The sequence below is a fragment of the Ursus arctos genome, unplaced genomic scaffold (genome assembly GCF_023065955.2).
Source record: "Ursus arctos isolate Adak ecotype North America unplaced genomic scaffold, UrsArc2.0 scaffold_4, whole genome shotgun sequence".
Classification (NCBI taxonomy): domain Eukaryota; kingdom Metazoa; phylum Chordata; class Mammalia; order Carnivora; family Ursidae; genus Ursus; species Ursus arctos.
This window is the reverse complement of record NW_026623056.1, coordinates 66,090,296-66,103,007: the sequence shown is the minus strand read 5'-3', so window position 1 is coordinate 66,103,007 and position 12,712 is coordinate 66,090,296. Positions and strand designations below refer to the sequence as shown.

General features: G+C 38.1%; 1 protein-coding gene across 22 annotated transcripts in view; it reads left to right on the top strand.

Annotated features, from left to right (window-relative positions):
* ROBO2 (roundabout guidance receptor 2) overlaps positions 1-12,712 on the top strand; it is a 798,986-nt gene that overhangs the window by 281,356 nt on the left and 504,918 nt on the right. For all 22 annotated transcript variants that reach the window (XM_048214918.2, XM_044380689.3, XM_044380724.3 and 19 more), the window contains exon 2: positions 10,735-11,061. In XM_048214918.2, the coding sequence (XP_048070875.2) occupies positions 10,920-11,061 (142 nt within the window). In that variant the 5' untranslated portion in view covers positions 10,735-10,919. The remainder of the gene's footprint in view (positions 1-10,734; positions 11,062-12,712) is intronic.

The following is a 12,712-nucleotide window of genomic DNA, read 5'->3' as shown; positions in this document are numbered from 1 at the left end:
TTTCTGTAAAGTATTAGCAGATATTTCCAGCATTTAGACCTCCTCCTCCTCAGTCTTCTAACAACACTAAAAATGTAAAAAAATTCTCTGAGGGCCATGCAAAAATTGGTTAGAGCGCTGCTTCTCAAACTTTCCGTGCATAAGCATCGGGGGGGGGGGGGTGGTCTCGTTAAAATGCAGATTTTTTGATTGTGTAGGTCTGGAATTGGTCTGCGGGTCCTGTAGTTCCAGTATGCCTTTGGATGTCAAAGGTCTTGGTAAAACAGTTTCAGGGTGCGTCATGTAAGGTACAGCCCCCTCTACTGTTCAGTTTTGAATCGCCAATGAGTTTAACTGACAACTCAGCAGTCTTTGTTTTTTGTTTTTCTGTTTTCTTGGTTTTTTGTTTTTTCTAATGAAATAATGGGTTTGTTTCACCCGGTAATATAGAATACCTAGTAGTTTAGTGCTCCTTCCTAATTTTAAAGACTCAAACCTCTTCGCAAATTTGATGAAAGCTATGGTCCCCCTCAAGTTTCCCCTGTCCCGCCCACACAAAAATACCCATTTTTTATTCAATTTAAAAGACTTCATAACCTACCTAAAGCTTAGCCATCTTAAGGTCACTGCTATATTGTGTAATGGCTGAATTTAAGGGAGTTCAGAATTAATCCCCTCACTTTTTTTATAATAATTTTTTATTATGTTATGTTAGTCACCATACAGTACATCCTTAGTTTTTGATGTAATGTTCCATGATTCATTATTTGCATATAACACCCAGTGCTCCATGCAATATGTGCCCTCCTTAATAACCATCACTGGCCTATCCCAATCCCCCACTCCCCTCCCCTCTAAAGCCTTCGGTTTGTTTCCCAGAGTCCATAGTCTCTCATGTTTCATTCCCCCTTCTGTTTACCCCCCCTTCATTCTTCCCTTCCTTCTCCTACCAATCTTCCTGCTATTTCTTATCTTCCATTAATGAGTGAAACCATATGATAATTGTCTTTCTCTGCTTGACTTATTTCACTTAGCATAATCTCCTCCAGTCCCGTCCATGTTGCTGCAAATGTTGGGTAATCGTTCTTTCTGATGGCTGAATAATATTCCATTGTATATATGGACCACATCTTCTTAATCCAGTCATCTGTTGAAGGGCATCTTGGCTCCTTCCACAACTTAGGTATTGTGGACAATGCCGCTATGACATTGGGGTGCATATGGCTCTTCTCTTCACTACGTCTATATCTTTGGGGTAAATACCCAGTAGTGCAATTGCTGGGTCATAGGGTAACTTTATTTTTAATTTTTTGAGGTTCCTCCACACTGTTTTCCAAAGTGGCTGTATCAACTTGTATTCCCACCAACAGTGTAAGAGGGTTCCCCTTTCTCCACATTCTCTCCAGCATTTGTTTTTTCTTGCCTTGTACATTTTTGCCATTCTAACTGGTGTAAGGTGGTATCTCAATGTGGTTTTGGTTTGCATTTCTCTGATGGCTAATGATGTTGAACATTTTTCCATGTGTCTGCTAGCCATTTATATGTCTTCATTGGAAAAGTGTCTGTTCATATCTTCTGCCCATTTTTTGATTTGATTATTTGTTTCTCGTGTATTGAGTTTGAACAGTTCTTTGTAGATCTTGGATACCAGTCTTTTATCTGTAGTGTCCTTTGCAAATATCATCTCCCATTCCATGGGCTGCCTCTTAGTTTTTTGAACTGTTTCCTTGGCTGTGCAGAAGCTTTTTATCTTGATGAAGTCCCACGAGTTCATTTTTTCTTTTGTTTCTCTAGCCTTTGGAGATGTGTCATGAAAAAAGTTGCTGTGGCTGATGTCAAAGAGGTTGCAGCTTTGTTCTCCTCTATGATTTTGATGGGTTCCTGTCTCACATCGAGGTCTTTCTTCCATTTGGAGTTTATCTTTGTGTATGGTGTGAGAGAGTGGTCAAGTTTCATTCTTTTGCATATAGCTGTCCAATTTTCCCAGCACGATTTATTGAAGATACTGTCTTTTTTCCACTGGGTGTTTTCTCATGCTTTGTCAAAGATTAGTTGCCCGTAGAGCTGAGGGTCCATTTCTGGGTTCTCTATTCTGTTCCACTGGTCTGTGTGTCTGTTTTTGTGCCAGTACTTTGTGATCACAGCTTTGTAGTATAGCTTGAAATCTGGCAACGTGATGCCCCCAGCTTTGTTTTTCCTTTTCAACAATTCCTCGGCGATTCGGGGCCTTTTCTGGTTCCACACAAATTTAAGGGCTGTTTGTTCCAGTTCTTTGAAAAATGTCATTGGTATTTTGATCGGGCTGGCATTGAAAGTGTAGATTGCTCTGGGTAGCATAGACATTTTAACTATGTTTATTCTTCCGATCCATGAGCATGGAATATTTTTCCATCTTTTTGTGTCTTCTTCAATGTCTTTCAAGAGTGATTTGTAGTTTCTAGAATATAGATCCTTTACCTCTCTGGTTAAGTTAATTCCAAGGTAATGTATGATTTTTGGTTTTATTGTAAATGGGATTGATTCCCTAATTTTTCTTTCTTCTGTCTCATTGTTCGTGTATAGAAATGCAACTGATTTCTGAGCATTGATTTTGTATCCCTCCACATTACTGAATTGCTCTATAAGTTCTAGTAATTTGGGGGTGGAGTCTTTTGGGTTTTCCATATAGAGTATCATATCATCTGTGAAGTAAGACCGTTTGACTTCTTCTTTGCCGATTTGAATACCTTTTATCCCTTTTTGTTGTCTGATTGCTGGTGCAAGGACTTCTAGTACTATGTTGAATAATACTGGTGAGAGTGGGCATCCTTGTCGTGTTCCTGATCTTAAGGGAAAGGCTCTCAGCTTTCCCCCATTGAGAATGATATTCGCTGAGGGCTTTTCATAGATGGTTGTTATGAAATTGAGAAATGTACCCTCTATCCCTACACTCTGAAGGGTTTTAATCAGGAAAGGATGCTGTATTTTGTCAAATGCTTTTTCTACATCAATTGAGAGGATCATATGGTTCTTGACTCTTTTCTTGTTGATATGATCTATCACACTGATCGATTTGTGAATGTTGAACCACCCTTGCATCCCAGGGATGAATCCCACTTGGTCTTGATGGATAATCCTTTTAATGTACTGTTGGATCCTATTAGCTAGGATCTTGTTGAGAGTTTTGGCATCCATATTCATCAGGGATATCGGTCTGTAATTCTCCTTTTTGATGGGGTCTTTGCCTGGTTTGGGGATCAAGGTAATACTGGCCTCATAGAATGAATGTGGTAGTTTTCCTTCTGTTTCTATTTTTTGAAACAGCTTCAGGAGAATAGGTATTATTTCTTCTTTAAATGTTTGGTAGAATTCACCTGGGAATCCATCAGGCATTGGACTCTTGTTTTGGGGGAGGTTTTTGATCACTGCTTCAATCTCTTCATAATTAATCAGTCTGTTTAAATAATCAGTTTCTTCTTGTTTCAGTCTTGGTAGTTTATAGGTTTCCAGGAAGGCATCCATTTCTTCCAGGTTGTTTAATTTATTGGCATAAAGCTGTTGATAAAAGTTTCTAATGATCCTTCCTATTTCATTGGTGTTGGTTGTGATCTCTCCCCTTTCATTCATAATTTTATTAATTTGGGTCCTTTCTCTATTCTTTTGAGTAAGTCTGGCCAGTATCGATCTTATTTATTCTTTCAAAGGACCGGCTTCTAGTTTTGTTGATCTGCTGTACTGTGTTCTTGGGTTCTAATTCATTGCTCTCTGCTCTAATCTTGATCATCTGCCTTCTCGTGCATGGGTTAGGCCTGTTCTTCTGTTCCCGCTCCAGCTTCTTAAGGTGAGCATATAAAAACTGCATTTTAGATTTTTCTATTCTTTCGAGTGAGGCTTGGATGGCTATGTATTTTCCCCTTAGGACTGCCTTTGCAGTGTCCCATATGTTTTGGACCGGTATGTTTTCATTCTCATTGGTCTCCAAAAATTGCTTAATCTGATTTTTAATTTCCTGGTTTACCCAATCATTCTTGAGCAGGATGGTTCTTAGTTTCCAAGTGTTTGAGTTTCTTCCCAATTTTTCCTTGTGATTGAGTTCCAGTTTCAAAGCATTGTGGTCTGAGGATATGCAAGAAGTAATCTCAGTCTTTTGGTATCAGTTGAGACCTGTTTTGTGACCCAGTATATGGTCTATTCTGGAGAAAGTTCCGTGTGCATTTGAAAAGAATGAGTATTCTGTTATTCTGGGGTGCAGTGTTCTGTATATATCTATGAGGTCCATCTGGTCCAGTATGTCATTGAAAGCTCTTGTTTCTTTGTTGATTGTCTGCTTAGGTGATCGGTCTATTGCTGAGAGCAGAGTGTTGAGGTCCCCTACTATTAACGAATTATTATCTATATGTCTCTTTATTCTGGTTAAGAGTTGGCTTGTGTATCTAGCTGCTCCCCTGTTGGGGGCATAGATATTTATAATTGTCATATCCATTGTTGGATACATCTGTTAAGAATAATATAGTGCCCTTCTGTATCTCTAACTACAGTCTTTAGTTTAAAATCTAATCTGTCTGATATGAGAATTGCTACCCCAGCTTTCTTTTGAGGTCCATTGGCATGAAAAATGGTTTTCCATCCCTTCACTTTCAGTCTGGATGTATCTTTAGGCTCAAAATGAGTCTCTTGCAGATAGCAAATGGATGGGTCATGTCTTTTTATCCAATCTGCAACCCTATGGTGTTTTATGGGAGCATTTAGGCCATTCACATTGAGAGTGATTATTGAGAGATATGATTTTAATGATGTCATGTTGCCTGTGAAGTCTTTGTTTCTATAGATTGTTAATTTCTGTTCTGTATCACTCTTGGGGGTTTTTACTTTTATAGAACCCCTCTTAATATTTCTTGTAGAGTTGGCTTGGTGGTCACATATTCTTTCAGTTTCTCCCTGTCTTGGAAGGTCCTTGTCTCTCCATCAATTCTGAACGACAGCCTTGCTGGATAAAGGATCCTTGGCTGCATGTTCTTCTCATTTAGAACTCTGAAAATACCTTGCCAAGCCTTCCTGGCCTGCCAGGTCTCTGTAGACAGGTCTGACGGTATTCTGATTTTCCTCCCTCTGTACGTGAGGATTTTCTTCCCCCTGGCCACTTTCAATACTGTATCCTTGGATCTAATATTTGTGAATTGCACTATGGTATGACGTGGTGTAGGTGTGTTCTCATTGATCTTGGGAGGGGTCCTCTCTGCCTCTTGGACACGAATGCTTGTTTCCTTTGCCAGATTAGGGAAGTTCTCAGCTACAATTAGTTCAAATATCTCTTCTAGACCTCTCTTTCTCCATCCCTTTGGGGATGCCGATGATTCTGACATCAGAACGTTTCATTGAGTCAGTAATCTCCCATAATCTACATTCTTGAGATTGGATTTTTTGAGCCAAGTTTCCGTTTTTACGTTCTCTTCTACCATCCCATCTTCCAATTCACTAATTCGTTCTTCTGCCTCATTTACCCTGGCCATCAGAGCATCTAGTTTAGACTGCATCTGATTCATAGCATTTTTAATTTCTGCCAGATTCACTCTCATTTCTGCCCTTAGAGATTCCATATTCTTGTTAATATTTTCATTAATATTTTTTTTAAGCCTACACATCATCTTGACCATTGTTACTCTGAACTCCATTTCTGACAATTTGGTTATATCCATGTCCATCATTTCTGTGGCAGAGGCCACAGTCTCTGTGTCCTTTCTTTGCTGAGGGTTCCTCCTCCTTGTCATTCTGATGAGGAGAGGTTTCAGGGATGCACAGAGCCCAAATTATTGACCAGGACCCAGGCAGTGTGCACTTGTGTTATAGGGACCTTAGGGATGTGGACTTCTTGATTTTTCAGCCTGCCTTCTGGAGGATGGATCTGCCGCACTTATACTCAGGCAACCCTGTTTGGGTAGAGTTGCCCTGTCCCCTGCAAAGGGGGATGGGGATGGGCACAATGTGAGCCGGTATTTCCGGGCTTTTGTTCTCTGGCAGCTTTCCCTGGCGGTTTTCTGTGACTCTTCTGAGAGTCAGAGCAGCAGTGCCCGTATCCTAGCCTCTGTCTCAGGACAGAGAGATTGCAGTCCGCTCTCCACTGAGCTCTCCTGGCCTCTTTAACTCTGTTTCTGTCAGTGCTGCTAAAAACCCTGCAGCATCCCGAGATGTGCTCCCCATAGCCGCTCTCCCAGCCCTCACTTCCAGGGCTGGCACATCTCTGTCCTTTGTGTTTCTAACACCGCCGGCTGCCCCCGGTTCTTGCGCATGCTCTGGAGCTCCCTGTTTCAGTGTGGTTCACGCATGCTCCGGAGCGCCGGTTTTCCATCTCGTCTGGTTGCGTGCGCACTCGGGAGCTCCCGAGCTCCCGAGCTCCCAGTATCAGTCCGGTTCCAGTGAGCGCTCCGGAGTTCCGGTTTTCAGTCTGGCCACGCGCTGCGTTCCCAGGCTCATCGTCTCAGCGGCTTTCCCACGAGTGCTAGTCCGCGGATCCGGCTTGCGCCCCAGTGCAAGTGGCTACTGCATCCCGGCGCCCAAGCGCAGGGGCTCCCTCCCCCTTCTGTTTATCTTCCTATATCTGTGCACGGATTCATGGCTCCCTGCTTCGTACCTGAATACTCAGCACTGGAGATACTGGTTTGTAGAGATCCAGATGTATCTTCCTATGTCTCAGGCTGATTTCGTGGGTGTTCAGGATGATCTGGTAGATATCCAGCTTGACTCAGGGGACCAGCTGAAAAAAGGGTCCCCTACTCCTCTGCCAACTTTTTTCCCAACTCTAATCCCCTCACTTTCAACAGCATCTTAAAAATTTAGATGTAGCTCTGTATATCTCCATGTCTCTCTCTGTTTATCTATCTATCTATCTATCGAGACATTTCAGCTTTTTTAATGCCCTATTGGCTATTGCTGACCTGATGATTATATTTAAAACCAAGAATTATAAATGAGGAAAATAACCTAGCAGTTGGTGTGAGTGAACACGAACTCTTACTCCTTGTATTAAACTTGTTCACAGTGCCTTACCCATGACTTTATTGAGATATAATTAATATGCTACACATTTCACCCACTTAAAGTGTGCAATATAATAGTTTTTATTATTTTCATGGAGTTGTGCATCCATCACCATAATCAATTTTAGAATATCTTCATCACCTGCTGAAAATACCCTATACCCATTCATGTCTGATCCCTATCCCCCACCCTAGAAAATGGAAACCTACATTCTGTCTCTGTGGATTTTTCTCTTCTGGACATTTCATATAAATGGTATACGGTATGCGGCCTTTTGTGATTAGCTCCTTCCACTTAGTATAATGTTTTTGAGGTTCATCCATGCTATAGTGTGTATAAGGACTTCATTTTTTTTCTGATTGCTAAGTAATATTCCATTATGTGGATATTCAACATGTATTCATCTGTTCATCAATTGATGGAGATTTGGGTTCTTTCCCTTTTTTTTTCTTTTGTTATTATGAGTGATGCTGTCATGGACATTACATTACATTCAGGTACAAGTTTTTGTATGGCTATAAAGTTTCCTTTCTCTTGAGAATATATACCTAGCAGTTGAATTGCTGGGTCATATGTAATTCCAAAACGTGTCAAGAAAATCCAAAATATTTTCCAAAGGGGTTGTACCTGAACCATTTTACATCCCCACCAGCAATGTGTGAGGCTGTCACGCTTTCCACATCCCCGGCAATACTTGTTATTTTACCTTTTTTTTGAGTATTGTCATTCTTCTGGGTGTGAAGTGTATCTTGCTGAGATTTGGTTTGCATTTCCCTAATAACTAATCATGTCAAGAATCTTTTCATGTGCTTACTGGCCATTCGTCTGGCTTTTTTGCATAAATGTCTATTCAAATCCTTTGCTCATTTTAAAATTTGGTGATTTGTATTTTTATTGAGCTATGAGTTCTTTATATGTTCTATATACAAGACCCCTATCAGATATATGACTTGTATTTTTTTTTTCTGATTCTGTGGGTTGTCTTTTCATTCTTTTGATGTTTTTTCCAAGCACATATATTTAAATCCAATGAATCCAATTTATCTATTGTTTCATTTGTGGGTTGTGCTTTTGGTGCCTAAGAAAGTTTTGCTTACTCAAGGTCATGAAAATTTGCTCCTGTAATTTCTTTTAATTGGTAGTTTTACCTCTTACCTTTAGATTGTAGATGTCCTTTTGAAATTTTTATAACAGTGGGAATAAAATGACTACAAGAATATCCAAATGTGACAACACTAGAATAGGTTTACATATGTTGTAGTGATAAATGGGTAAAATTCTGGACATGCTGGATTCTAGATCTTCTTGCTAAGCAGTTTAGATATTTTGCCTTTTTTCTTTTATGAGTCAATTAGTTTATATTTACTTAATAAATAGTAGTGTATTTTAGGTCCTCCCCAGGCCTTTTCTGGGCCACCTGCCTAATAAGGTGGGGAACTATTTGGTAAACTAAATAGCACTCTAATAACATGGATGATTGATTTGCTTAGTTTTATTAATAGAACAACTTTGACGTAGGGAAGCTGTAGATAAGTGCATGTGGGACATTAGAGAAGAACAAGAAAGGTATCTAAGCAAGGTGATTGTAGCCTGTATGCCTGTTACATAAAAAGTGAGATTAAACTCCTGTTCCATTTTAGGATCAGATTCTATGGGTCTGAGTCTGGACCATTACATTTGAGAATACGTAACTGATTTGCAAACTGTGATTAGCCATTCACATTTAAATACTTTGAGATCCTTTTTGTTCATTTCTTTTAAAAATAAATCTTAACTGGTTATATTCTTTAAATTCCTCATTTGCTTTAGGGACTCAGTAATTTCAATGTATAACGTTCTTTATTATTGTGATGCACAGTGAGGTTACCTGTCCATATTTAAATGCTTTGGGTTTCTTTAGTACTTTAAAAAAAAAATTCTGACCTGTGTATTGTAAATTACTCTTTGGTTTTAGGTGCCCAGCACTTGCAATGTGTAAGTTCCTTCTTGGATGTGATGAGATAACAAATGGTATTCAACAACCTTTAAAATTAATCTTCCTCAGAAAAGAAAAGGTTCATTCACTACCAAATTAAATACCCTTTATTAAATTAAAATATGAATTTTTAATTAATAGTGAAAATAAAGTGGAATAACATCGAGGAGTAAATATTTATTGAGCTGAAATGTGGTTCTATTAGATGATTGGTTGGAAAATGTTAAAGCTTGTGTCTAGACTCTCCTTTTGTCCTCAGACATGGTTATTTGTCTCACCATCTCCTTTAGATTTATGTGCAGGAACGGCTAAGACCCTTTCACAAATAATGGCCAGTGACACCTTACAAACTAAAAATGTTCATAACAACATATTATGCAAATTTTTCATCTTAAAATACCAACAGGCCCTTCTCTTCCTATTTTTTCTACCCTTTAATAGACCCATTTTCATTACACTCACAAGGAAGTCATTGGTGCCCATCACTCTTTCTTACTGTATGGTAGTATACCAAATTTTATGATATGCCTTATATCTTTCTCTCTATTTCTCTCTTTTTGAGTAAAGCAACAGATGTTTATTAAGCAAGGATACAGAAAAAGCTCTCAGGAGTGAGAGGGGTCCCAATAGAGCTGCCATATTTCTCCTTTTTTCTACCTTCAGCATCATTTCTCAAAGTCAGGGTCTTTTTATTATTCTCTGTAATAATTAAGTAACTTTCAACTGTCCTTTTACCTCCATGGCTCTTTATCTTTTACACTGCACACCAAAAATAACTTTCTAATACACAGATAGTCATGTCACTGCCCTCTCAAAATCTGTTAGCCTTGTAGAATGAGGATCCCAATCATTAGTGTAGTATTTAAAGCCAATTTGTCTGGGTTCCCAAGACTACCTTTCACTTCTACCTGTCATATCAACTTCCTCCCTTATTATGAAATATATGATGCATGTACTCTCGTGGTCTCATATTGTTTCTTCAATTTGAATGTCTTTTTCCCACTATTTACATAGTTTTATTCTTTACCTCTCAATTTAAATGATGCCTTTTCAGTGGAGGCCTCATTATACTGTAGTTAGAATTAACATTCCCCCCCCCCCACTTTCTTCCTATAATGCATTTCTTGGACCTCCGTGCAGTATTTATTTTATTTTAACTTAATGGTTTATAGTTGAATTCCTCAGTTTATAGTTGAATTCCTCAGTGACATGTCCTAGCATTCAAATCCTGCTTCAACTGCTTATTTCCTGTACATTTCTGGGCAATTGATATCATTTCCTAGCCTGCTTCCTCATCTGTTAAATTAATATTTGTACATAGTTCGTGGGTCTCTTTATATGTGAAGTCTGATGACACAATGCCAGCATGATACACCGCATTGTGTATTCTGGGTACTTGCCCACTTGGCTTTGTTCCCCAGTAGATAGTAATCACTCTGAGGACAGGAGATTAATCTTGCTCATCTTAGTACCGAAAAGAAAATCTCATACTCTCTATTACTTTTCTTTGCCATGATTCATGGAACATTTAAACCTGACTCATTAGAATTAACCTATTAATTTATTGTTATATTATCACATTCCACAAAGGAGTTGGGATGACTTAGGAGATGGATCAAGAACAAAAGTATGAAATGTAAATAAAATAGTAACAAGTGTATTTTGAATAATTGAAGAGTTTAATTTCACCAATGTGAACCCAAGAAAAACAAAAACTTTAGATAAGAAAATGTTAACACTTTTCTTCATTCTCTCCTGTTTTGTAGGATCTCGTCTTCGCCAGGAAGACTTCCCCCCGCGGATTGTGGAACACCCTTCAGATGTTATTGTCTCTAAGGGAGAGCCCACCACTTTGAACTGTAAGGCAGAGGGCCGGCCAACGCCCACCATTGAGTGGTACAAGGATGGTGAGCGGGTGGAGACTGACAAGGATGACCCCCGGTCTCACAGGATGCTTCTGCCCAGCGGATCCTTATTTTTCTTGCGCATTGTACATGGGCGCAGAAGCAAACCCGATGAAGGAAGCTACGTCTGTGTTGCAAGGAACTATCTCGGTGAAGCAGTGAGTCGAAATGCATCTCTGGAAGTGGCATGTAAGTAAACATAATGAATCTTGTAAATAACGCACACTTTTACTTTGATTTATTTTTAGTAAGCTTTGATTTGTCCCCATGGGTACTTAATACCTAAAGAAGAAAACAATCAGCATGTCACACATAATTTTACTTTGCCTTCTCCAAAGAAAGCTGGTCAAAATCATGTCAAGCCATGGTGTTGCAATAAATTTATTTCTACTGAAGCCAGGTGGAAATTACGTTTTTACATTAAAGCAAAGTGGCAATGATGCTGCTCATATTTAAAATTCGAATTATTGATGAGAGATATAATGAAATATAAAGTCAGCTATATTAAAATGAAAAGTTTACATGTAACATGGCATCAAATACAGGGCATAAATTCAGTATTCTGCCTATTTCTGTAACCTATTCATATATAACTGTTATATATATTATATTATATTATATATATTTCTAACTCTAATTTTTATCAAACAACTTTAAAAAGAATATACTCTCTAGGTTATATTAACTCTTTTACTTCTGGTCTGAATTCAGGAATCATTACCGTAGGCATGTGGGGGAGAATACAGGAACAATAACAACAGCTATATTTCTTTATTTTTTTCTATCATTAAAACTCATCAGAGAAGAGATTTGATTTTTGTGGGGACAAAATGTTCATACATGGAGGAGTCTTGCTCAGTCTTGGTAATCAGCAATAGTTAAGGGCTTGCCCTGCCTTTGGCATTTAAAAAATATATTTATTTATTCATCAGACAGCCCATATACCACTAGTAAATCAAGATATCAGTACTTTGTATCTATTTGAACATTGACATCATAACTTCATCCATTGTTTTCCAGAACAAATTAAAATATATGATAGATATTTTTTTGGTTTATAGATAAGGATTTGGTGTCATAATTTAAATAGTACCATATGACATTTTGATATTATTTATTCTGAGGAAATATTTTATCTGGAATTGATCATTAATAAGATGGCAACAGTTGGGTATGAAAAAAGCTTGTACTTTCTAACTTTCTGGATGTATCAGTAGGTCTTCATAGATAAGAAAATTGAGTTATTTCAAGAGGCTTATGTCTTATTTATATAGCTGGAAAGGGAGTGCTAAATAATAGCTCATGGTCTCATGTCTGTATTTAACTTGGTACTCGTACTCACAGGCTACATGGTATCACACTACATTATAAAATTTGTGTGTATATGTATTACAATTCTCAGCAATTTATCAACTTTACGTAGGAAATCATCTTTTAGTAAACAAAGTCATACTATTTCTTCTTCAGCTACCTCAATGAAAGCTTTTGTTCTCAAGAGTCTGGTCTTTTGATTTATAATTTGTACCAGGAAATCTAAAACCCGCTAATGCTTGAAGTGTGTAAATCCAATAGGAAAAGACTAGAGGAATCCTAAAACCCAAATTTGTTTTGTGAAGTACTTTGCGATAGGAGCATTAGAACCTTAGCTAGCAAGGCAATTTTGCACAACGCACCAGGTAATTTCATTTTTATATCTTAGTTCAGAAAAAGCAAATGAAGTACAGTTTAGTGAGATTTGAAATATATACACAAAAGCTCAAAAATAAATATTCCTAACTCTTTTATTTTAATTTTGAAATATCTTATTCCTGGAAAATTTCAAACATATTGAAATATTTCA